The sequence below is a fragment of the Antechinus flavipes genome, chromosome 4 (genome assembly GCF_016432865.1).
Source record: "Antechinus flavipes isolate AdamAnt ecotype Samford, QLD, Australia chromosome 4, AdamAnt_v2, whole genome shotgun sequence".
Lineage (NCBI taxonomy): Eukaryota > Metazoa > Chordata > Mammalia > Dasyuromorphia > Dasyuridae > Antechinus > Antechinus flavipes.
This window is the reverse complement of record NC_067401.1, coordinates 146,630,720-146,657,214: the sequence shown is the minus strand read 5'-3', so window position 1 is coordinate 146,657,214 and position 26,495 is coordinate 146,630,720. Positions and strand designations below refer to the sequence as shown.

At 37.5% G+C, this 26,495-nt stretch overlaps 2 protein-coding genes across 4 annotated transcripts in view; both read right to left on the bottom strand.

The window, feature by feature from the left end:
• The window catches only part of ST6GALNAC2 (ST6 N-acetylgalactosaminide alpha-2,6-sialyltransferase 2), a 69,545-nt gene extending 56,783 nt beyond the window's left edge, over nucleotides 1–12,762 (bottom strand). Inside the window, exon 1 of one of the 3 annotated variants that reach the window (XM_051995006.1) lies at nucleotides 11,695–12,762. In XM_051995006.1, the coding sequence (XP_051850966.1) occupies nucleotides 11,695–11,819 (125 nt within the window). In that variant the 5' untranslated portion in view covers nucleotides 11,820–12,762. The remainder of the gene's footprint in view (nucleotides 1–11,694) is intronic. The other 2 variants (XM_051995005.1, XM_051995003.1) reach the window with 2 other exon arrangements.
• Nucleotides 12,763–13,016: 254 nt separating this feature from the next.
• ST6GALNAC1 (ST6 N-acetylgalactosaminide alpha-2,6-sialyltransferase 1) lies at nucleotides 13,017–25,268 on the bottom strand. Its single transcript, XM_051996637.1, has 10 exons — nucleotides 25,114–25,268; nucleotides 22,645–22,864; nucleotides 16,888–17,056; nucleotides 16,508–16,682; nucleotides 15,993–16,131; nucleotides 14,935–15,041; nucleotides 14,547–14,568; nucleotides 13,897–14,048; nucleotides 13,708–13,807; nucleotides 13,017–13,474 (listed from the first exon to the last, which is right to left on the bottom strand). Exons 1-10 carry the CDS (start codon nucleotides 25,266–25,268, stop codon nucleotides 13,283–13,285), a joined length of 1,431 nt encoding a protein of 476 aa, XP_051852597.1. The 3' UTR covers nucleotides 13,017–13,282.
• Nucleotides 25,269–26,495: the final 1,227 nt, after the last annotated feature.

Here is a 26,495-nt window from a genome sequence, read left to right as displayed (position 1 = left end):
AACTTGTCAGAGAGTTCTTTATTAATTTCCCATGATATCTATATAAATTTTCCTAGCACCTTTATTTGTAATAGCAAAAAACTGGACATGGTCCATATCCAACATTGGTTAATGGCTGAGCAAACTATGGATTATAGTGTCATAGAATATTATTGTACCAGGGGATGACAAATATTAAAAATACAAAGAAATATGAGAGGACATATGAGAAATGGTGCAAAGTAAAGAACCAGAACTCAAAGACACTGACTATTGTAATTAGGTAAATAACTAGAAGTCATCTGCTTTACTTTCCCAGTTCAAACATGTATACACCCTCTCTCTGCCCCACTTCAATACATATATAAGTAAAATTCAATACACTTAGTCTTTAAAGCAATGGTTCCTAAAATGGAGCATATGAGATGATCTATTGGGTTATGAAAAGAAAATAATACAACTTCTATTTATCATTTATCTAAAAATCAACCAATATGTGCCTTTCCTTGTGTCAAGCAATAATTATACAAAGAAAAATCAAAAAAAAAAAAATTCTGCTCTCAGGAAAACTGAATTCTAAAAGGGAGAATATATACATATGTAAATACACACACACACACACACACACACACACACACACACACTTGTGTGTGTGTGTGTGTGTGTGTGTGTGTGTGTGTGCATGCAAGATATATAGGATATAAGCAAGGCAATGTCAGAAGAAAAGTCTCTAGCAGTTGAGGGCATTCTTACCGAAGGTGGCATGTGGGCTGAATGTTGAAGGAAGCCAGTGATTCTAAGATAAGTGAAGAGGAAAAGCATTGGAGGAAAGGCTGGGCAAAAGCATGGGGAAGAGAGAAGCATCAAATGAACTATAAAATAAAATAAAAAAATTAGACAGGAGTATTATAGAAGAAGAGTTGGAAGTAGGAAGGGGCCGAGTTGTGAAGAGCTTTAAATGCTTTAAAAAAAAAAAAAAGGCATTCATATTTGATTCCAGGAGTATTAGGGAGCTATTGGAGGTTAGAGAGATGACATAATCAGATTTGTGCTTTATTTTTAGGAAAATCACTTTGCCAACTGTTTGAAAGATAGATGGAAATGGGGAGAGACTTGAGTCTGGATGAACAACTATAAAGTTAATTTAATAGTCCAGGTGTAAGGTAATGGTTATATGAAAGGAGAGAATGAGGCATAAATGAGAGATGTTAATGAAGGTAGGATTGACAGTACTTGGCAACAGATTAGATGGAGGGGATGGTGAGTGAGTGAGGAATTGAGGATGACATCTTAATTGAGAGTCTGGGTGATTGGAAGAATAGTGGTGTCCTCAGTAGTAATAAGTTTAGAAGAGAGGATTTGGGAAGAAAGATGAGTTCAGTCTGGGACATATTGGCTTTAAGATATCTTTGCAACATCCAGTTTGAGATGTGCAATAATCAGTTAGAGATATAATCCTGGAGGTCACAGAAGAGATTAGAGCTGGATAAATAGATTTGTGAATCATCTGCATAAAGATCATAATTAAATCCATGGGAGCTGAGGAAACCACCAAACAATAGTATAAAGGGAGAATAAAAGAAAACACAAGGCAGAGCATTGTGGATCACTCTCATTAAAGAGACATGGATGAAAATACAGAAAAGAAGACAGAAAGAATGAACAGAAGGAAGAGAACCAGGAGAGATCAGTGTTACAAAAATCTAGAGAAACGAGAGTAACAAGAAGAAGAGGATGATTGACAGTGCTGAAAGTTGCAGAAAAGTCAAGAAAGATGAGGATTGAGAATTAGATTTGGCAATTCAGAGATCATTGAGAACGCTTCTGGAGAGAGTAGTTTCAATTGAACAATAAAATCAAAAGCCAGATTGTAGAGGATTTAGAAAAGAATGAGAGGAGAACTGGAGGAATTTATTGTAGATAGTCTTCCCAAGGAATTTAGCGACAAAAGGTAGGAGAGATATGGTACTATAGCTAATGGCAATGGATGGATGGATCAAGTAACTTTTTTATGATAGGAGAAGACATGCTTGTCAGCAGCATGGAACAGGGAGAGATTGCACATTGGAGAGATAAATAGGGAGAGATTTAAGATAAGTAAAAGTGGCAAGAGGGCAATCCTTTAGAGAAGATAAGATGTACCTTTGATTCAATTATTTTGGAGTAAAATAGAGAAAGAAAATAAGGCTTATTTATTTTTAGGGGATCCGAGATGTCTTAGTCCATATTAAAGCTCAAATATGCACTAAGACTTTTGGGAAATGCTATATTTTAAAATGATTGCTGATACCTTTTGCATCACCTACATTTTATTTTCTTTCATCTTTAACTTTGTTAGGAGCTATTAATCTATAAATACAAATAATTCAAAATTTTTTAGAAAAATTGTTTGAATCTTACATATAGACATGTTACACAGAAAAGAATAATAATCACAACTTTGATGCAAAAGACCTTCCTGTCTGAGGGAGAACAACGCCGGTTAATAGGACAAATTAGAAAGTAAGACGTAGAATGTCAGTTTCCAAATATCTGTCCAATTACATGATTTTTCTTTTTTCTTTTTTTTAAATTATAGCTTTTTATTTACAAGACATATGCATGGGTAATTTTTCAGCACTGACCCTTGCAAAACCTTCTGTTCCAACTTTTCCCCTCCTTTCCCCCACCCCTTCCTCTAGATGGCAGTTAGTCCAATGCATGTTAAATATGTTTAAGTATACAATTATATGATCTTTCACTGTATCCTCCTCCCCACTCCTCAGAAAAACCATCTCATAATAAAGAATAAAAAAAAAAAGGTTCAGTAAAACTAGCTAATATATATATATATATATATATATATATATAAACTGACATTCCAAACCTATGATCTCCTACCTCTGCAAAGAAGCAGGGGAAAGTACCTTCTCATATTGCACAGGGGCAGTGAGGCAGTACAGTTGGTAGAGATCTGGGCTTTCCTCAGACACTTTCTAGCTGTGTAACCTTGGACAAAACACTTAGCTACAATTTGCCTCAATTTCCTCTACTGTAAAATGGGCATCATTATTATAGTAGCTACTTCCCAGGGATACTGTCAGGACCAAATGAGGTAATATTTGTAAAGTGCTTAGCACAATATCTGGCATGTAGCAGATACTTAATAAATGCTTGTTTCCCTTTTATTTTGTGGTCATTATAACTTAACATCATTACATTTATTTTGCTTTTTCTATTTCCTGGTTCTACTTATTTTGCATTAGTTCACATGTCTCCCCATGTTTCTCAGTGCTCATTATGTTTATCATTTCTTTCAGTACATTTACACTTCATTATATTCATGAGTACCATACTTTATGTAGCCATTTTCTAATTGATGGACATCTGCTTGGTTTCTAGTGCTTTGCCACACAAAATGCTATTATGCATATTTTTATGTATTGAAGCTTTTCTTATTGGCATTTATCTAATTCAACACCACTGTGTAGCATTGGATTCTCATTCATATTGCTTTCAAAATTGTTGAACCAATTCATAGATTTAACAAGGTACTGGTATGGGAGTGGAGAAAAAAATAGAGTGAAAAATGTAAGTGATTAGACAAATGTTTGGAAACTGACATTACACATTTTATCTTCCAATTTGCTCTATAAATTGCTTCCAATATTGCTCTATAACTCCGCCTATATTGATTATTCCCATCTTTTGTCATCTTTGCCATTTGCTAGATAAGATTTAGTATAGTACCTGGCATACAGTTAGGGTTTAATAAATGTTTATTGATTGATTGAATAATGAAACCTAAAGTTGTTTTGACTTGCACATCTATAATTATTAGTGTGATGGAGCAATTATTTATATAGTTGTTAATAAATCATGATTTTTTTGAGAACTTTTAAATTATTCTTTGGTCATTTATTGGGATAATCTCTGTTTATCTCTGTTAGTTGAATGTATATCTCAGTTATCTGATCTCTATCAAAGATATTTGATACAAAGACTTCTTTTTCTTTTTCTACCATTTCCCTTCTTACACTTTACTTTCTTCCATGCATTGTTAGGATTTTATTGAATTTTTTAAATGGATATACATTAAAGTTATTGATCTAGAATTCTCTTTCTTTTCATTACCCTCCAACTTAAGTAGGTCTGTATTTGGCTCATAAAATCAATTTGATAGAATATTTTCTTAAAGAATTTTTTTGTACTTTAGGTATTAATTGTCCCTTAAAAACTTGATAGAATTTTCCCACAAAACCATTTAAACCAGGGTTCATGCCTCCCCACCCCATAACTCCTTACAGCTAAATTTTCTATTTGGTGTACTCTCAATTTATATTTTTATAGATGATCCTTTATTTTTGAATTTTAATTTTATTGGTATAAAACTGTTAAAGTAAATTATGGTAATTCTTTTTATTTCTATTTGTTGTGATATCACCTTGTTCCTTTTTTAAAAAAAAATTGTTAATTCAATTTCCTTGCCTCATTTTAATCATTACCTAGATTGACTAATTTTCTAATTTTTTTCTCCAAAGAATCAGCTTTTAATTTTGCTTATTAGTTCTATCAATTTATCAGTTCTGAGATTCAGTGTTAACCTAATAGATTAAGAGCAGGCCTCAGAGTCAGGAAGACTTGCTTTCAAGTCCTGTCCCTACGCAATTTTTCAGTGTTCTCGGTACTTTTCTAAGAGTATAGGTTGCAAAGAAGATGCTGACATGCATTGGTACAAGGCATTTCTCATCCAAGAGTTCTAGATAGTCTTTTCAATAGCCAATTAATCTATTTTTCCTTTAATTTTCAAGATTTCCTCTTTTGTAATTATTTTAGTTTTCTTTTTTGGCTTTCTAATTTTTGAAAATACATATTCAATTTTTGATCCTTTCTTTTTCTATTTTGGTAGTTATGTTTTAGGGATGTAAATTTTCCTATGAGGACTGCCTTTAGCCACATCACAGAAATTTTGGTATATTGTCTCACCATTATCCAAAAAGCAAGCATTATGGCTGCACCCTGGTATAACTGTGTCCACAGATGGACTAATCCAGCCTGAAGATAACCAAGAGGTTTTAAGCCCACTGATAAGTTAAAAAGGTTTCTACCTCAAACATATGAAAACTTTCCTTGGTGGAATGAGTGGATGAGAACAATTTGTTCCAATGACCATGAAGGCAGCTGAAGCAGACACTATGGAGTTCTTTGAGCTTTGTCAGTCATCAAAGATGCTAAAGTCATCCACTGTATCCTGGACCATTGCCAGTCATCTTGACCTTTTGCCTTACCATTGAACTTCTATGACTCAGGAAGAGAGAGTGAGACTGTTGATTTTGTGTAACTCTACCTCACTTAAGCCCAATTCACATACAAGTAAAAACATCACCCTGTGATGTCATTGATCCTCTTTTAAAATAAACAATGAACAAAAACTATAATTATTCTATATTAGTTGCATAATTCTTGGGTTTGGGGGAGTCTTTTTTTAAATTAATGGGGGCTAAGGAAAGCATCTGGTATGAAATCTTATTAGTCCCATGACCTGGAAGTGCTAGCTTTACTAATACATATTTAATATATGAATCAAAGCCAGTACCCTCCCTTGCTCTATACCCAAGTTGGTCCTGTGTCATGTGTGGTATTTCAAGTATCTGAGGGAATGGTAGAAGTTCCACAACATAGTTAGGGTTAACTCTTAGACCCTTAATTATTCATTGGTTTTTACCATATTATAGCATATTAGACTTCACATTTGTCCAGGTAAGTAGATTTAAAGATTATATTGCCTAGTTTCAATTAAACCAATTGCACAAAATGGAGAAATGATTTTAAATGATTCTTGCAAAGAAATCATGACTTTAAGAACATGGAAGAGTTGACGCTTCTATTCCCAATATAAGCTCTTCATCAACCATATCATGAGGATAAAAAAAGCCACAATTACAATCTAATCCATTCTGACAAGAAGGTAAATAATTCAAAATGATCAAGATTATTTGAAGTATGTAAAATGTGCATAGATTTTGACTCAGTTGCATTACTATAAAGCATAGAGGCTGCCAAAGAGATCAGAAAAAGAAAAGGTCTATGTGTAGTAAAAAGTTTTGAGCAGCTCTTAATTGTAGCAAAAAACTAGACCCTTGGGTTATAACCACCTTTTAGAGACTGGGTAAATAGATTATGGGTCATGAATGTAATGCAATATTGTTGCATCATAAGAAATGGCAAAATGGATAGTCTCCATGAGAAGTGAGTCAAGATGGAATGAATACAATCAGGAGAATATAGGAAATGATAACATTATAAAGAAAAACAAGTGAAATATTCTTGTGCTATGTGAAATGATGAACTAGTGGATTTTAGAAAAACATGGAAATTTATTTTTTATTATAGCTTTTTATTTATAAAATATATGCATAGGTAATTTTTCAGCATTGACCCTTGCAAAACCTTCTGTTCCAACTTTTCCCCTCCTTCCTCCCACCTCCTCCTTGATGGCAAGTAGACCAATACATGTTAAATATGTTAAAGTATATGTTAAACACAATATTATATACATATATATACAATTATTTTGCTGCACAAGAAAAATCGGACTTCTCAGGTAAAAATAACCTGAGAAGGAAAACAAAAATGCAAGCAGACAAAAACAGAAGGAGTGGAAATGTTGTTGTGGTGCACATTCATTTCCCATAGTTCTTTCGCTGGATATAGTTGGTTCTCTTCATTATTGAACAATTGGAACTGATTTGGTTCATCTCATTCATTATTGAACAATTGGAACTGATTTGGTTCATCTTTTGTTGAAGAGAGCCACATCCATTAGAATTGAGCATCATATAGTATTGTTATTGAAGTGTATATTGATCTCCTGGTTCTGCTCATTTCACTCAGCATCAACATGGAAATATTTTCAAGAAATAATAATGATGAGTAAAATAAGTAGAACCAAGAGAACATAGTATATTCTAACAGGAATATTATTCAAAGAATAGCTCTGAACAACCAAGTTATTTTGCATATTATAAATCCACAAATCAACTACAAAGGAAGATGCTATCCTTCTATGAGAAAGAACTGATAAAAAGAGGTATGCTCAGTATAGTTTTACATATATATGTCAAACGGTGGCCTTCTCTGGTAAGGGGTGAGGAGGGAAGGAGACAATTCAAAACTTAAAATGTCGCCCAAATTAATTTAATTTAATTTTAAAAAAGAAAAATAACTTGGAAAGAATTTAGAACATCAATCAATATAATAAACAACCACAACTACAGAGAACCAATGATCAAATATGCTTTCTACTTCATGACAGAGAGGTGAAGACTCAAGAGACACAATGATATACATTATTGGATACAGCCAAGTTAGGAATTTTGCTTTGCTTGACACGACATATTGAATTTTAGGTTTAATTTTTTTTTCTTTTTTGTTGTTTAATTGGGGAGAGAAGAGATATGCTTGTTAATTTTTTAAAAATATTTGAACTATAATTTTTTATCTACTATTATTAACCATAAATCTTGCTGTAAGTGTGTATATTGTTTTGAGATATTATCTAATGAGACTATGAAGTCATTATAATTAAGAAAACATTTAAAAACTAGGATTTTGTTGCTGAAAGCAATGTAAATATGTCACCAATAAAAACTCTTATATTTATACGCTTAAAAAACTTTTACTTATTTAAAAACTTTCTAAAGAGAAAGTTTCTATGATGTTGAGCAGTTTTGTTAATAATGCAAAATGTAACACTTCAACTCTTTTACAAAAGACAACATTGAAATCAGGAAAGATGAAAGTTAATTAGAATTTCAAAATAAATCTTTGCATAATTGATGAATGGAGTTAAAAAATTCAAATCATGATTTAGTAGCAAATAATGCATTTCTTCCATTTGGATGTGTGTATCTTTTTCAGTCATTACGATCATTACAATTATTGAAACAGTGAACTTAGAATCAGACATTTGACTCCTGTGTCACAAAGTGTTAAGACAATTTTTTATGTGATGAAGCATATCACATTGCTCTCACCAAAAATTATTATTATTTTTTATTTTCATGAGAGCAAAGAAGCATTTTATTCCACTAATAAAGTAAAAAAATTTTAAATTATTATTTATTTCATCTGTATCTCATCCTTTCAAGTTATTTTGTGGGTATGTCTTATAATGTGCAGAATATATGATTACAGTAGCACATGAATATAATATATTGGTAACTAAGTATGCATTTATTGTAGGTGAATGCTCCAAAATGTTTTACTGAAACAGCTGCCTGCATGAAAGGGTTATTGTCAGGGAAACAAAGACTGCTTTGTTGGAGTTTGCCTCCAGGAGCTGGAGCAGGTTGAGACCAGTGGAGCAATAAGCCAGGGAATCTGTCCATCGGAAACCAGATCCCTCTCCTTAAGAACAAAGGCAGTGCCCTCTGGGAAGGAATAAGGAAGAATATTTTAACAGACCTGGAGATAAGACTCCAAGGAGAAGAAAGGATCAGTTAAAAGGGAGGAGGGGGGGGAGGAAGAGGGGGACAAAGGGAGGCATTTCTAACTCTTTAAGTTTTGTCAGCTTGCATTTCACTTTAACTCAGGTAATGCAGAACTTGCTCCCAAAGACTTTCAACACTCGCTTTGGGATTCATTGCCAACTCAGCTTCCAAGCAAATGCAAATCCCAGGACAAATGCCTTTGGAAACCTTAACCCCTATGGGAAGCTCCTGCTGCCAGGGAGAAGTCAGTCCACTTCCCTTTACTTGGACCTCACCCTGTGCCTGGCACTAGGAGCAGCCAACTTGGCCTCCAGGTCTCATGGCAAATTGTCACTTCTGTCATCTTATTTCTCACATTTCTTATTCCTCTCTGTAATTCCTACTGCAAAGAGATAAGCCTGCTCATCACACCCCACATTCAAAGGCTCTAAGACTTCCACTTGTATTAACATGTAATATCCTTTCTCTGGAACAGTTTCTTCCCTCTGTTCCAATCAATCAATCTCTTACCCCTTTGGCTCAAAATACACTTCCCCTCTGAAACTTTTCCTTGATTCTAAGATTGCTCCAACCTACTACATTGGGTCCTCTTCCTTTGTTTTAGAGACCTGTCAAACTGTACTACTACTTATTACCTCATCTTAGCTGGCTATGTCCCATCAATGCACTCTTCGTGCCTGGTCTGTAGTCCTTCATCTCTGCAAGGTTAAAAGCTTTTCTTTCCTTCAAGGCTCCACTGACGTATCATTTACTCCATGAAGCCTTCCCTGGTTCTCTCAGTGAAAATTATTTTTTCCCTTCTCAAATTTACCTTGAAAACTTTGCCTGGATCTTCCGTTTGCCTGTATGACATTCTACTCTGTATTATATTGACTCAAAAATGTATGTGAGCTTACTAACATCTTCCCCTCATCATTCCTCTTTTAGAAATATTAATTTTTTTTTTAGGCTTCAGACTAGGATACTGAGAAAAAAAAAAAGATTCCTAATATTAGAGGGGGAGGAAGGGGAGTATTTCAGCATATATGTGTTTTGTAGACTGTTATCATCTGTTCTTATTAATTTGCATGTATCTGCACTTCTTTCTTTAGTCTGATAGATTCCCTAAGAGCAGGGATTATTTCTGTATAAAGCAATTCTTCCCTGGACAAATTTCAGGAGGGGTTTCATGAATTTAAATGAGGAAAAAAGCCCACATCTTTATTTTCACAGACCTCTAACTGAAATTTAGCATTTTCTTCAATTATGAATGTAGGCAACAAACTACAGTAGTATTAAGTTTCACCAGACTGCCAAGGGGACAGAAAGGTTCATGAACCACAAAAGATTAAGAACTTCTGCTCTATAATTACCTGTTTGTGAACAATACGAGCAATGGTGAAGGCAAAGAACAAGCTAAAATAATACTGAGTCTAGACCCATAGACTGGGACCCATGCCCTCCTGCCACTAGAACTAATAGGGGAAGGAAGTGAAAGAACTAATCAATCAGCAATAGCATATGAATAAAGTCTTAGAAATGAATGCAATAAGGATGAAGCAAGAATGGATACATGGGGAATTTCTGGAAAGAAATTATGGGGATGCTGAAGACAGAAAAAAATCAGACTTTAGAAACCAGAGGTATACAAGCATCTAGTTCCTTTCTTTGTATCTTCAGATATAGAGTGGTTTTACTTAAAGCAGGCTGGCTGAGATAAGTTCATATCAGGGAAAAACTCAATTATGAGTGTGAAATATATATATGCCTTTTAAAAATATATTTTTAAAAAAATACTTCAGGGTTCTAATGTAAAATCCTAAATCTCAATTGAATGAAAGCTCTAACCAACTTACTTTTTATAAGTTAATTAAGTTCAGGGAAGGGACTGGGATCCCCAGAAACCAAGATTAGAGGGAAAGCATTTTTGTCAACTAAAGGAGGTAGCCACGGAACTTTTGTTAATCAAAGGAGCTGGTACTAAGTTTAGTATTACACCCTTGGACTAGAACTTGGTATTCTAGGAAGATAACATTCTTAAGAGTATACTTCCCAAAATTAACATTTTAAAACACTAAAACTTTTCTTTGCGAGTCTAGTTTTATGTCACTGTGGAATTTGCCTTTGTTTCAAAATTACTATAAAATTGTAAGGGTTGTGGCCGAGATTTTCCAATGTTTGGGCAGTTTGATTTATTTTCTTTAGCCCCAAAAGACAGAATCAAGAAAAAACAGGAGGCAATAATAATAACAATAACAAAAATTGAACTGAAGTGGAAATGGCTGCATTTGGAAATGGTGAGTTCCTCTGTCCTATCAAGTCTTCAAGCAGAGATTGGGTGAACCCTTATCCATATACAAGTCAGTGCTGTTGAGGTCCTTTTCAGCTCTGTGTGATTCTGTGATTCAAATCTAATTTTTTTTTCTTGCAATCCTCAAAGCAATATCTCTAATCAGTAAGTACCAAGGGGTACTTTCCCATATCAAACTTTGTGAAGGCTGAGCTTGCAGTTCCTGCCTCCCTGATTAAGAGAGTCCGGAGATTCTGATATTCAATAAATATTGGTTAAGCACCCATAGAGACCTATACACTAGCCTATATGCTGAATGGATTACAAAGAAGTGGGCCCTGGCCCTATAGGGGCTTGAAATCTTGAAGACTGAAGGAAGCAAGGATCCTCACCTCCAGTCTAAATTTCTTTCCTCTTTCTTAGCTTCTAGGATAGAGATATTTATTGCTCCCTAGGAAGTGAGGCAAAGTGAGGTGAAGGTTGTGTTCTTTCGGGATGGCATATGTCCAGAGCTTTGGGTCACAATGTCCTGCAAAGTCCCATGAATTTTGGAGATTGAGATGGGGGGAGGGAGAGAGGGGGATAGAAAAAAGCAGGGATCAGGAAGCACTCAAAAACACTGTTTTTCAGCCTCTTCTTGAGCAGGTCAGAGCAGCTCTGATTTCTCACCTTCTGACATCCCCATGGGCACAGGCTGCCCCCCACTCCCACATTGACCTCTGTAGTCGACCCTCCGCAAGTCAGATTTTCATCCTACAAGTTGTTCCGGGGAGCTACGTTGAAAAGATGGAATTTGGGGAAGAATTTGATGAATGGGCACCACTTACACTGGAGCAGGGAAAACAGAAGAGACTGAGTTCTAAGGGGTCTCCAGAGGAAGGAAGGCTGTTGCCCGGTGGAAGGATGCTGGGAAGAAGAGCCAGATCGCAGTTTTGTACTCCCGGGTTCAGCGATTCCCTTTCTGGATCTCCTTACCTGGTTCCTTGCGCGGGGCTGTTGGTCAAATGCTTGGCTGAATAGTAAAAGGCAAACAGCAGCCCCGAAGAGGCGGCCGAGAACAGTAGCAACAGCCAGATGATCATCCCGTTTGGAGTCCGCATCCCGCCAGGCCGGGGGAGCTCCGTGGGGCTGCCTTCTTGCGTTGGAGAGTTCTCCTGGGATTGGTTTCAGGGAGTAGCCAGCACAAGGTGGGCAGGGAGGGAGAGGAGTTCCCGTGCTGACCTTCACTCCCCGCCCTCTGCTGGACTGCTCCCTAGTCTTCCCTTCCTCTCCCCATTTTTCTGTTCCTTCACTTCAGGGGGTTGGACTGACTGCTCAACAGACTTTTTCGGGAAAGGGAGCAGTTCAAGTTGAAGGCGTTCACCTTCCGCCCCTCCCCATGCACCCTAACCCCCTGGGTCTCCATCCTTTCTCTGAGGTTGTGAGTCCGCCGGAGGAGAGAGGAGGAAAAGGAGGGAGCTACTGGGACCGCGACTGGAGTGGGGTAAACGGGAAATAGGCACTTCTGATTTACGAAACCAGGGGTCCAAGTCGGAGGAAACTGTAACCCAGTTCGACTCCCTCCCCGCGGATGTGCCCCTTAAGCATGCCCTTCTCCAGCAGAGTTCCCAGGAAATCCCTGCCTCTCTCTCCGCTCTGTCCTCCCTAAGCAGTCTCTCTTTACCCCTCTTCCCAAAATCTCAGAACTAGGGGGATTCCGAGGCGCTCTTCTGCACATAGTTTATTCTGCTCTACTTGTGGGAAGTTGGAAATTGTTGAGAGAGGGGTTCTTGGACATTGTTTGATGTACTCGGATGGGCTTTCAGACCAAGAGATGCTGTCCCCTCGTGCCTCATCCTGGTATTGCACCACATAAATCTCCAGCCCTCGGTCCCCACCCCCTCTTCCCGCTGGCCGTGGTCCTGGGACCTGAGGCATTTTATCGTTGGATGTAGAAATGTTCTGTTGTTTGTCCTTCTCGAAGAAGACCGTGAACTTGAGGAGTTGATACCATGACGTCTAAGTAAATTGGATTTAAATGAAGGAGGGCTGTTCAAGTTCACCCGCCTCACTTTCCTCTCCGAGCTGAGGTAGAATGTTATTGACAGTCACATGTTTTGTTCCAGTCCTAGAGTTTTCCATGGTTATGACTCTAGGATCCAACGATCCTACACTTCTAAGCACTTCAGATTGCCCCTGGGAGTGTGATTATCTGTGTCATTGTGATTTAGGCTTTGGAAAGGAAATGAAATGTATGGGGGGGGGGGAGGGGAGAGGGTATGTACAGGCAAGAAAAGAGTAGGTGGACTTTCTGGCAGTAAATCTTAGCATTAACTCTTTATTTATAACTCCATCTGGGTCAAATCCAGGAACCCATCAGACTTTCCTATTTTCTTCTCAAAAGATGCATAAAGTTCAATCCTCATGGTCTTGGGCTGAAATGAGCCTTTACTACTTGGTTAGGGAGGAGGACAGTTAAAATAATTTCCAAGGCTTGGAACTTTTCCCCTTGTTCTTCTTTCACAATATGCCTTCTCTCCTACCGACACTGTGACAAAGCAGACCTGCCACTTCTGAGCACCTCCTAGTTCTGTTGTGTAATGGCTTTGGGACCTTGGTATAGCTGGATGATACCTTCATTGTGTAGTTGTTTCCACAATCTCATCTCTAGGATGAAGTCATGGTTGAGGTATAAGAACATTTTTTTCCACTCTGGGTCATAGTAGTGGTCAGCAAATTGATGAAAATCATTGATGATGAAACCATAGGCACTCACCTGTGAAGAGGATTTTGAGGAAAGAAAGGGAGTCCAGATTATGATTCCTTGGGTTTTATTTTTATGTCATGGATGGCCTTTGCCTTGATCCCTTCTTTCAATTCTCCCTGCCCTGGGACCATTACCCCTGTTCACTTTCACACACCCCTCCCCTTAGGTGTAAGCAAACAGTTGTTCTCAGCTGGGAAGGCTTGAAGGGATCTACCTTCCACCACCCCAAATCTTAGCTTTACCTGATCACACAGTTGGATTGCAGTGAATAGCAGAAAGGCACCATTAGAGGGGCGGTACAAAGTCCAGTTGATAGTATCTAGGATATCTGACCGCAAAAATCTGTGAACAAAGTCAGCCCCAACACTGTCAGGGACAGCCTGATTTCTGAAGGGAAGGAACCATGTCCTCCAGTTGCCTTTTTTTCTCACCTGTTCTTCACATATCGAAGCAAGTCTGGGTGTATCAGTAGATACCTGTCCAAAGAAAAAGGCTTTATTAGAAGAAAAAGCATCCTGGGAGTTGAATCTGTGATCAGCATCAGGCCACTCGGGGCTGGAAATAGGGACTGATCACTGAGAAGCTAAGATTCACAAGATCACAGACATAGTAAGAAGGGATGCTAGGTGTCATCTAAGCCAGTTCCCTCATTTTACATATGAAAAACGGAAATCTAAAAAGTGACAAGAAGGTGCTTGCATTTTACTTTCTTATAGTTCAATGAGGTTCCCTAGAAGAAATGGGAGAGCTCATGCCACTTCCAGATTGTAAATCTGATAATCATAACTAATATTTAGGTAATGTTTTAAAGTCTTAGAAATATGATGTCCCCAAAGTCTTAAATTGTATTTTTTTTTCAGTTTTCATAAGACCCCTGGGCAGTAAGTAATATTGTTATTCTGATTTTATAGATGAAGAACCTGAGGTGAACGGAGTGTCATCTAGCTGGGTAAAGTGAGGTAATGTGGGCTAGTTCTTCCAACCAAAACTTTCTCCCAAACTTCTCCCAAACAAACTCACAAACAAGCACAGAGAGTGTTTGCAAGTCAGTTCTTCAAAGCTAATAAACACTGATTGCTACATTTTCGGTGTGAGCATTTACACTTTAGAAATCAGCAAAGGGGTACAAATCAGGGTTTGATTGATTGCTTTGCTTATTGTCTGGAAGTAATGAAAAAATGTTTACAATGCAGATTAAATCTATTTTTTGTTTTGAGATATTTATTTTTGTTTTTTTATTGCTTTGTTGTTTGTTTTAAATAGTATTTTATTTTTTTCCCAATTAAATGTAAAATCAGTTTTAAGCATTCTTTTTTTAAAAATTTGAATTCCAAAATTTCTCTTTCCCTCTCAGATTAAATTTAAAACTGTTCTGCTTTCATGTTTATCTAGAGAGCCAATTGTTAAACATTTCTCAGAGTATCACTACTGTAACTCCATGGAAAAAGAGGAGGAGGCAAGGTTCTTACCGTAAAGGTCTTTCCATGACAGCTTTTTCCATTATCTGGTCACGTAGCATGTGCTTCAGCCATTCAAAATCCTTATGCCCTTCAAGGAAGTGCAAGTAGTGGATGTCCTAGGGATACAGGCTATAAATGGGGAGTTTCATCCTTGGAGACTAGATCCCAAGGCATTCCATCAGTCAGTCAACAAAAATTTGTGGTGTTTACTCTATACCAGACACTGTGCTAAGTTTGGGGGACACAAAAGAAAGTTAAACTAGTCCCTGCTATTAAAGTGCTTACATTCTAATGAATAACTACCCACCTTCCCCAGTTCTGGTTTGTTTTTCTGCCTTATTTCATATAGCATAGTAGGAAGAGTAACAAATTTGAATTATAAGACCTTGGTTCAAATATTGTTCTACTACTTATTATTCATGTAATATTGGGGTATATCTCTAACTTCCCCAGGTTTCAATTTCTTCATCTGTCACATGAGTGGTGGTTCTAGATCATTTCTGTGGTCACTTTTGATAATCTAAATCTATGATCTTCAACTGTGATGGATTTGGCTCTTTTCAACAATGAGGTGACCCTAGGCAATTCCAATAGACTTGTGATGAAAAGAGCCATCTGCATCCAGAGAGAGAATTATGGAGACTGAATGTGGCTCAAAGCATAGTATTGTTGTTGTTTGTTTGCTTGTGTTTTTTCCTCTTTTTGATCTGATTTTTCTTAAGCAGCAAGACAAATATGGAAATATATTTAGAAGAATTGCACATGTTTAACCTATATTGGATTGCTTTTTGTCTTGGGGAAGGGGAAAAGGAGAGGAGAGGGAGAAAACTTTGGAACCCAAGGTTTTGCAAAGGTGAATTGTTGAAAACTATCTTTGCATGTATTTGGAAAAATAAAATAGTATTTAAAAATAAATTTATGATCTCAGCATCTTTTCCATCAGATGTCTGGGGCTCTGGATCAGTAGCAGACTCTCATGAAGCATCAGTATCTGAGACACCAGGACCAGATCTGACTTCTTTCCCCCTGCCCCTTGGAGACCTTGTCTTTTTTTTCACCTGGCTCACCTTTTCCATTGGCATTTGGTGAAAACCCTGATTCCTCAACAACTTGAGTGATGTGGCCAGACTATAGAAGGTGAAACCATAGAAGGAAGTCCGGGTACCTACATCCTGCTCATAGCCATTGATCAAAGCCCCATTCACCCTAGAGCAGAGAGACCATTTCAAACTGAGAACACATTTGGAGGTAAAGAGAGGAGCAGAAAAAAATCAGGTGGTCTCTGTAAAATGAGGAAGTTGAATGAAGTGAACTCTGAGACCCCTTCTAAATCTCAGGTGCTATGCCCCTAATTGTCTCCATCATCATCATCATTATCCATTTGGAGTTTTGATGGAATCTCAGAGTCTCTACCTTTTAAGAATCTACTGTTTCAGAAATAGGGCATTGCTGTGTGCCCTGGGAGAATATGCCATTGCTTAGAATTTTCTCCCCAAAAGTTTTCAGGATGGATGGAGAAGTGGTGCTTGGAGATTCAGGATTACAATGAGTAGTTTCTAGAGAGAATAAGATGTCTTCTCACCTGAATACATAGTCATGGCTGTCTATCTCCTGGCCCATGCGAGACCTTTTCAGGATGCCTCCATTCCCCACCACAGCACAGCTAACACAATGGGAGCCCCCGGGTTGGGGGTGGGCCGCCAAAAGAATCTGCTGCTGAGAGACAGGTGGGAACTTCTCCAGGATTTCCTGAATGACTAGAAGAGTAAGAGCTTCTACTCTGGGCCCTTGATGGGACCCAGGAGGCTGTTTCACAAATCTCTGGTAAAGGCACCAGGGAAAGGACACACCTATTGTCATTTGCCAGTCCCTTACCAATACAATTACTTCCCCTTCCTTGTCATAGCTTTTCTTTTCCCCAGACCTACTATTTCCCCCCATTCCCTCCTTTTAAGAACTCACTGGAGTAATTAAGGCCCATGAAGCCAAAAGGAGGCTTAAAATGTTCCAGCCGATCCCACTCACTGAGGTTGAAATGTTCCCAATCCAGGAAGAGCGTGAGGTTGGGTAGAAAGAGTTCCCGAAGCCAAGAGGACTGAACAGCTTTGACCTTCACAGAATCAGGACAATTCTGTAGCAGCAGGATTGAGTTGGGCATGAAAAGGCATAAGGAAGCAGATAGGGTCAGAATATCACCCCACCCAGGCGGGTGGGGGTGGAGTGGGGAGGGAAGGCAGGGAGAGGGGCTCTTGGACTGGAGAAAGGAATTGGTTCCTATTCCCTGCTCTGCCAGGGGCTCAGTTTCTATTTTATTCTCAGAGTCAAGGGTTTATCTTCCTTTTGCAATTTGTATAGGTCCAGGAAAGAATCTAAATTCAATCACACTTTAACCTACCAGGTTTATATCATCTGTCTCCCCTTCCATAATCTCAGTATTCCAACCAAATTGATCTATCATTCTACAAATGAGATAGTTGATTTTCCATCTTTGTGCCTATAAATCACTACTTCTTCTCTATCTTTTAGAATCCCTAGGTTTTTTTTTTTTTCAAGAATCAGCTCGTGTCACCTTCTACAGTAAAGTACCTATGATTCCCTCTTTCCCCCAAGTAGTTAGTATCCCACATGTCATATGTATATGTGTGTTTTATATGTGTGTGTATGTGTATGTTTGTGTGTATATGTTATATAATCTATCTACCCATATAAAATGTACTTATCTGTGTATCTGTTGTTCTCTACCAATAAAATGTCCCTTAGGGACAGAATTAATTTGTCTTTGTTCTTGTGTTTCCGGTATCTAACAAAATATCTTCCATACTATAAGCACTTTATAAATGCTCAGAGAATGAGTGAATGAATTGAATCCACCAAAAATCCTGCTGGCCAATCGTTAGAGAAGAGGCAGCTTTGAGATAGAGATAGGTTAGTATATTCCTAAAAGTGAGTACACATGGAAATAAATCAGCATGGATCATTGGGTTTTATGTGGCCACAATATTGGAATGCCAAATGTATGCTTGCCAAAATGACTATTTTATGGAGATTCACACAGAGGAGGCACTCACCTGGTGGTCAAAAAAATCAATACAAAAACACTCCCAAGGTCTCTCTTAAGAATTTTAGAATTGATTGTACAACTTGGGAGATACTGGCACAAGACCACTCAGCATGGCGTGCCCTCATCAGAAAAGGTACTGTGCTTTATGAACAAAGCAGAACTGAATTAGCTCAGAAGAAACTCGAGGTGTGCAGTTAGAGAATCCACCTCAAATGTTTATATGGACCTGTGGCAGAACATTCTGAGTTTGTATTGATCTGGTCAGCCACAGTCAGACACACTGTAACTTGACTCTAACATAGTAATGTCACCTTTGGTCCTTTTCAAGAAATAAGGGCAGCAATCAACTCTATGCATGAATAAAAATGCATGAGTGTGGTCATAGATATCAACAGAATCAGAGTGCTAAGACTCAGTATGTGGGAATGGAGTGAAGAGTATAACTTGTGCTTTAGGGTTATAATTTTGTGAGATAAAGGTTGAGTATTCAGTAGGTGACGCTTGGGGACAAGATTGAAGTATTTCCCACTGATCACAAAAAGACTTTTTCTTATAACCAAAAGCCCAAGCCAGGTGCCACATATGCAACCCAATTTGTTGAAGCTCTGGGCCTTCCTTGGGATGGGCAAGGTTTAAATTTGACCATGTCCTTCATTCAGGAAATTAATCTGGAGTTTGGAACAAATACATAATACATACACACAGAGAGAATAGGAGGAGATTATAGAAAAATATATCAATACATGTATAGATAACTATTTCACTATTGTTGGCATTTTATTTTATGGATTTAAAACCATTTTTCCAAGAAAAGGTTCCTAAGAGAACATTGTACACAGCACCAACAAGATTATGTGATGATCAACCATGATGGATTTGGCTCTTCTCAACAATGAGGTGATTCAAGACAATTCCAAAATAGATATAATGGAAAGTGCCATCCACATCCAGAGAGAAAATTATGGAGACTAAATGTGGATCAAAGCATAGTATTTTCACCTTTTTGTTTTTGTTGTTTATTTGTTTGCTTGTTTTTCTTTTCCAAATTGATCCAATTTTTCTTGCATAGTATGACAAATATAGAAATATGTTTATAAGAATTGTATATGCTTAACCTAGATCTATATATACCAATATACCAATAATAACCTATAACCTATGTATACCAAGATTGCTTGGTGTCTAGGAGAAGGAGGGAGAGGGGAAGAAAAGGAGAATAAATTGGAACACTGTTTTGCAAAGATGAATACTGAAAAGAGGTTCCTAGTCTTCAGACTATTAAAAGGATCCAGGACACACACACAAAAAAGATTAGGATCCCTTTATCTATGGATAAGACACTGCTTCTTTCTTGTATGGACATTTTAGTTGCTGAAAGGAAGAGGAAAAAGAATATGTGTGTAAAAAAGACTGATAAAAACCAACTTGTGAAGAAGTAGCCTTTCAAGTTAAAATGTTGAAAAGAGACCTGATCCGATGTAGCTCCTAGGGAGGATGAAGCAATAACCCTAAGGCTTCCTGACCTTAATCCTAAAGCCATCTGGCCTTGGGAATGCTGTAGTTCCACAAACCTTGCAGGCTATCAGTTTATCTGTTGGTCAGTAATATTTCTGAGATAATAATGAGGTGCATACCAGCCCATTTCTCAATTTCACCTCTAAGACCACTCCTCAATTATACTTCTAACCACAAAATTATACTATCAGTGACATGAAGCACCATATCTCTTTTTCCTATAAATTTATCTTCTTGCTCTTGGTTCTTTGCTAAATTCTTTTGGAATTTAGCTCATTTTCAATTGGTGTTATAATTACAATAAACCTTGATCCATGATTTGGAGATGGATCTGAGCCTGCAAATTCTTCTGAGATACCTCATGCCACTAGTCTATAACCCCAACCTTTTTGGGGTCTCCCTTGAACCCCAATAAGACCCAGACTGTTTAAAGACTTGAAAAAGGGGCAGCTAGGTGGCGCAGTGGATAGAGTACCAGCCCTGAAGTCAGGAGGACCTGAGTGCAAATCTGTCTTCAGACACTTAATATTTTCTAGCTGTATGACTCTGGGTAAGTCACTTAACCCCAACTGCCTCAGTCAAAAAAAAAAAAAAAAAAAGAAAGACAACTTGAAAGAGAACTCTCTCTCAGGTAAATGTACTTTTGAGGACTTGTTTGAAGACAGAAGAATGGCCCAATGAAGGATGATTGTAGGGCATTGTGGCCAATAGCTCATTTGCATGTGACTTTTAATGGTTAAATTAGACTAGTTAGTTCTAAAAGTTACAGGTTGATTTTATAAACTTCAAATGGAAAGCAAGCTGTGCATCATGAAAAATTGCAATTTAAATAGTCATCAGCTAAGTAGTTGGTTGTTGTACTTCATTCTCACAGAGGATCAAAATGACATCACTATATTGGGGTCAAGGTATATAGTGTGTCTGGCTGATCAGATCAACATGAGTAGATAGGATATGCATTAGAGAAAGGAAGATATGAGTTCAAATCCTGCCTCAGACACTTACTGATCATTTAACAAGTATATTCCTCAGCTTCAATTTCCTAATTTATAAAATGGGGATAATAATAACACCTATATCTCAGGGTTGTTGTGAGGATCAAATGAGATAACCTAGGTAAAGTCCTTTGCAAATTTTTGGATGTTATATAAATGCCAACAATAGCTAATTTTCCCCCTATTTTACAAAATGTCTGTAAATGATCATTCTATTTGGTGTTGTTTGTTCAGAATAAAAATTTAAATTAACTTTTACAATATTAAAATGAGGGATTATAAATCAAATCACTGGAGACTATGGAATGATTATGTAAGGGTCGCTCAAGGATTGTTAAATATCTTATTATAAGTTAAAGGTGGGTTGTTGCTTGTAAAAAGGCATTGATTAGGAAAAGGGAGAGAAAGAGATAGAGATACACACACACATACAGAGAGATACACAGAAAGAGACAGAGACAAAGAGACGCACAGAGAAAAAGAAACAGAAAGAGAGAGTTAAAAAGACACAGAAAGAGACAGAGAGAGAAGAGGAGGAGGAGAGGCAGAGCAGAAAAGAAAGAAGAGGAGAGGAGGACAAATAGACTGAGTATAGCAAAAATAATTTGCAGAAGGCATAGAAGGCAATGACAGAAGATACTTGCAGAAGACAGAATACAGCAAGAAATAAGGGCTAAAAAAAGTATTTCAGAAAGGAGCAGTTTCCTTAAAGAACTGCTAATTTCTTAGATCTGCCTATAGTAGATAGTTTCCCCCCACCCCTTGGTTCTCCCTCTCAAATGAGAGGTCAGTAGAAAGCAATTTAATTAATATCTGATTGATACTGCAGCTGTTAAAAGATTTACTGGAAGAGACCTCAGTTTGCCTGAAGCAATGCCCTTTCAAGGTCTTCAACAAATTACAGCAACCACTGCAGTAGCAACAACAACAATGTTGCTCTGTGAAAAAGTATCTGGGCTTTTTGCTCCCCAAAGCCCTCCACAGCCAAAAAAAAAAGGGGGTGGGGGTTGACGGCTTGGGGGGCTTGTGTTGCTTTCTACTCCCCTCTGCTTTGAGAGGGAGAAACAAAGGGGGAAAGAAACACATCTGCCAAAGACAGATCTGAGGAGTTCAGCAATTATTTAGTTTAAGGGAACTTCTTGTCTCGGAAATACTTTTTCAGCACCCTGCCAAAGGTGATTGTGTTCTAAAAGAGTTTGTAACTGCGTCAAAAGCCTGGGGTTATTAAGGAAGCAGTTTTACTGGTAGGAAAGCTATGACGATCATAAGAGAAGGAAGCAGAAAATAAATTTTTGTCCAGCAAATGATATTTTCTCTTTAAAAAAACTAAGGAAATCAAGGCTTGCTATTCAGACTCATGAGTTTCCCCAAGTATATGAGAGGCTGCCCCTCTCATACTCATCCCTGCTAAGTTTATGTAAATGTGTGTCTACTCTCCTACATATTTATCATGTACACTAATGAGAGAGTGTGATCCAGGTTTTGGGGAAAATTTTTTTTTTGCTCATTCCTGCTATTTTCTATTGATTAAATGTTATGCTAATTACTATTACCTTATATTGAGTAAATATTAATAATTATTCCTGTCTTTCTTTTCTACTGAATAAATTTTATGGTTATTATTTCATTTGCCTTATTTAATAAATTTAAGTTGACGTTAATGGTGTTATGGTGACTGATTTCAAGCAAAAGAGAAGTAGGAACTCAAGAGCTATAATGATGAATAATAGAAAAGTCTGTCCACCACTACACACACCAATGTTATGCTTAGAATCCTGATAAAAGGATGTTCTCCATAGACATATGTTTTGTGTAATTGCACATGTTTAATCAATATCAAATTGCTTGTTTTCTCAATGAGTAAAGGAACTAAGGGAAAGGAGAGAGGGAGAGAATTTGGAACTCAATTTAAAAAAAAGTTAATTGTTTTTACATGTAACTGAGGAACAAATAAAATATTATTTAAATATTTTTTATATGTAGCTATATCATCACAAGGGAAAGACAGATAAAGGCAGAAGGATCACTAGAGATACACTCAAACAATGGCAGACCAAAAAAGCTAAGAAAGAAATCCTGGACTGGAGTGAGAAAAATAAAAACATAAACAAGTATGTAAGGATTTCAGAAGCTGTTGGGGAGACTCACTGTTTGTAGGCTTCCTTCTTCCAATCTATATTCATCCTCAAATTTCCATCGGGGTTCTACCTGGAAGTATTCCACTCTAAGCCTCTTCTTGCTCATGGAGTTGGGACTCTGAAAGGAGGCAGCTAGGCTGGTGATCTGAGCATTCTTGCTGGTTGGCAGGGGTGTTGTAATTGTCAATGTCTTCTCCTGGACTTCTGTTCTGGGTATCCCCTCATCCTCACTAGTGAGTCAGTCAAACAAGCATTTATTAAACACTTAGGTGTGTCAGGTACCATGCTAAACATCGGAAATACAAAGAAAATGTGTATGGCTTGGCCATAGTTCCTGATTTCAGAGAATACATTCTAATAGAGGAACAACTAGGAAATAACTAGGTACAAATGAGATACATGGAAAGTAATAGGGGAGCTGGAGGAATGCAGAAAGACCTCCTGAAAAAGACAGGATCTCAACCTGTAATTCTCCCCTTGTCCTGACTGGGCCATTCCCACCAGGGTAGTACAATGGATTGATCTCTGAGCCTAGTCAGGAAGATGGAAGGCTTGAATTCAAATTCAGCCTCAGATACCAACAATGTGACCCTAAATAAATCAATTGATTTCTATCTATTTCAGTTTCCTCAACAGCAAAATAGGCATAATAATGCCACCAAGGGTTGTTGTGAGGATTAAATGATATATTTGTGGCATGGTGTTTGGCACATAATAGGTGTTTAATAATTTTTTCTTCTTCCTTTCCCTTCCCTTCCCTTTCCTCTTCCCTTTTTTCTTCCCTTGCCTTTCCTTGCCTTCCTTTTCCTTCCTTCTCCTGGCTCAAAGAACTTGACCTTCATTGGGAATGCTGACAGCCTCTCTTTAGGGTCCACTTTAACATGTTGATAGAAAACATGATCTTTGGTACAAGCAATATCAAGATTCTAGGTTAAAGCAGGTAGGAAGAAATATAAATTGTCCTTATTCTTGTGCCTGAGTCAAATTTCAAACCTGGCACAATAAGAGAGTTACCATACACATTGTCAAAGGTATTGATGAAATTAAATTGATTTGGTATCATTTTATAATTGATTTTGCATTATTACATAACTGGTTCTGTTCTGTGTTAGCTATCCAAGATAATTCTAAAGGTCTTATGCTGAAAAATGCTATCCATCTCCAGAGAGAGAACTAATGGAGTCTGAATACAGATTGAAGCAGACTATTTTTCACTCTCTTTATTGTGTGTGTGTGTGTGTGTGTGTGTGTGTGTGTGTGTGTGTGTTTGGCTTCTATTTTCTTTTACAACATGATTAATATAGAAATACATCTTGCATAATTGCACATGTGTATTATGCATTACTTCAAATTGCTTACTGGGGATTAAGGAAGAAAAGAGGATTTGGAATGCAAAAATTTTTTAAATGTTAAAAATTGTTTTTATATACAATTGGGGAAAATAAAATATTATTAAAAATATCTGTAATTGATCCTATTCTGTATTTTTACCCCATTTTTATGATTGCTGAAGCCATACTTCTTTGTCTAAATAAGTTTACAAGTTCAGTTCTCCTGTTATTTCAGAGATTGGTGCCAGGAAATCTGATACCTGTTATCTTTACACCATCAATCTATCACTCAATGTCTGATTTGTTAAATAAATAAATCTGGTCCATTATCTCTAATCTTGCAGGTGAACTCAAAAAAACAAACATTTCTTAGTCACAGGCAGGAAGAAGGGAGTTGCTAGCCTCTCATTTCCAACCCTATGATGCTGTCAGTTCTGAAATCAACTGAATCATTTTCCTCACCTACCCGGCTCTGTTCTTTGTTCTATGCTAATGAAAAAAAAGGCTATACTTTCTCCTCTGCGTCACTGGCCTGAGATAGCCATTGATCTACTTTATTAACACTCTGCTAATAAACTGTTAAAACTTGGAATTCTGTGCCTCAATTTACTTTTATTAAATTCTATCATGACAGTATATTTTGTCAAAGGATTTAGCATTCTAATCCAAACTCTCATCCATTTTCTACATAGTTGTTGACCTACTGAGGTTTCAGATAGCATGGTTTGTCTCAATTGGTCTTTCCTCTTTATTATTATTGTTTTATTTATTATTCATTCAGTTTCTCTAGGAGATCAATGTGGATATCTTCCAGGTACTGCATAGGCAGATTTACCTTGGAATTCTTTCCCATACATTCAGAAGAAAAGTTTTTATCTGTGCCCTTTGTTTCCTAAAATCTCTCTAGGCTCCCAGTAGAGCATGAGTAACTCAAAGGCAGGGACTATTGTCTTTATTTTTGTCCCTAGTTTCTTGGGCCTTTTTCTCACTGCTTTTTCAGGCCTCTCCAGGAAAATCTATGGTATCCATGACTGCTTAGATGCTCATATAACCCAAGGGAGATCCCCAGATATTTGCTGATCCTGATTTTTGGAAGCCACACAACTTTGCTTATATCTTTAGAAAGAAGAAAAAAATTTGACTCTTACCTGGAAGGGAGATATTTAGGTCCCCTGATACAGGAAGAAAGGGAGAAGAGAAGCAAGAAGACTGCCATATATAAGGTACACAGGAAGGCCCACCATATCCAACCCAGTATCCACTGACATGACCTCACATTGGTCGACTGGGCTGTAGCTGTCATCTCTGAGTAGCAGGGGTGCAGTGAACAGGATTGTTCAGTCGTATCTATTTGCCTGTGCAGTCATGGGTGCTGCTCTCTGTTCATGAGAACAGATCATGTTTTTGGCATAATAAATAGCTATTTATGAATACCACATTTATTGTGTTCTTTCAGAGGAGAAGAGAAAGCAAAAGACTGAAAAGGAAAAAAGCCAGTTCCTGAATTTATAGGCATCTCTTTATTTTTCAGTTCTTTGATACCAAAAAAGAGTTCCTATAAGTATGTTTGTATATAAGAGTCCTTTTCCTCTTTTTGTTTTCTCTTTTTTTTTGTAGACACTGAATGGTTTCTTTTTAAGGAAGAGGGGAATAAGCAAATTCATGCAGCTGGGTGGCCACATTCCTGGATTTTTCTCTCAATATATAGGAAAATTATGTCTCATCTCTATCTTCACTAATAACAGTTTAGGTGAAAGGAGGGGGCATTTGAAAGGACTTCCAATATTAGATTTTAATTTCTTTTCTCAACCAGATTTGTAATTCCCCCCAGAGCAGGAATTAAAACCACACTTAAAAGCACTCCATCCGTTAAAGAGGGAACAGGGTGAGACAGGGAAAGAATTCGCCCCAGCTTGCCACCTGATAAGTTTCTATTTTAAGTGATTAGTTTTGCCAACTGGGAGCTAAGCTTTGTTATTTCTATGCTTCCAGAGGAATTGCTGAAGTACTGCAGTACTATCATTACTTTCTAAATCTTGAGTCCTAGGACAAAAATCCCTATTGGCCCCACCTACTGAGTTATGGCTCTGCCCTTGACAATTATTACTCAACTCCAAGATTATGCTAGTCATACCCTATGACCCTGCCCCTAGGTGCATATACCAGCAAAAATCTTGTGATCTCTGACTCTGAATTTCTGCTCATTTTTTACTCATACATCTTGTTATCTGGTCTAGGTTAACAGCTCATCTAACTACATCAAATTCTGACCCCCTTACTCAGTAAACTCCAGTGGCTTCCTATTATTGTCTGTGGATCAAATAAAAATGCTCTATTTGGCATTCAGAGCCCTTCATAACTTATTCCCTTCCTACCTTTCCAATCTTCTTACACTTCATTCCCTGCCAGATACTTCTATCCAGTAACACTGACCTCCTGACTGTTCCAGAAACAAGACACTCCATTTCTCCATTCTTGGCATTTTCTTTGGCTGTTCCCCATGACTGAAACACTTCCCTTCCTTTGCTTT

What these genes read in the sequence shown, in the direction of transcription:
- ST6GALNAC1 (XM_051996637.1), bottom strand. Translation starts at nt 25,268, where the DNA reads ATGACAGCTACAGCCCAGTCGACCAATGTGAGGTCATGTCAGTGGATA. An exon ending in CTTCGATATGTGAAGAACAG is followed by an intron (nt 13,808 to 13,896) that starts GTGAGAAAAAAA and finishes CTTTGTTCACAG; the next exon opens with ATTTTTGCGGTCAGATATCC. An exon ending in CAATCCAACTGTGTGATCAG is followed by an intron (nt 13,475 to 13,707) that starts GTAAAGCTAAGA and finishes TCCTCTTCACAG; the next exon opens with GTGAGTGCCTATGGTTTCAT.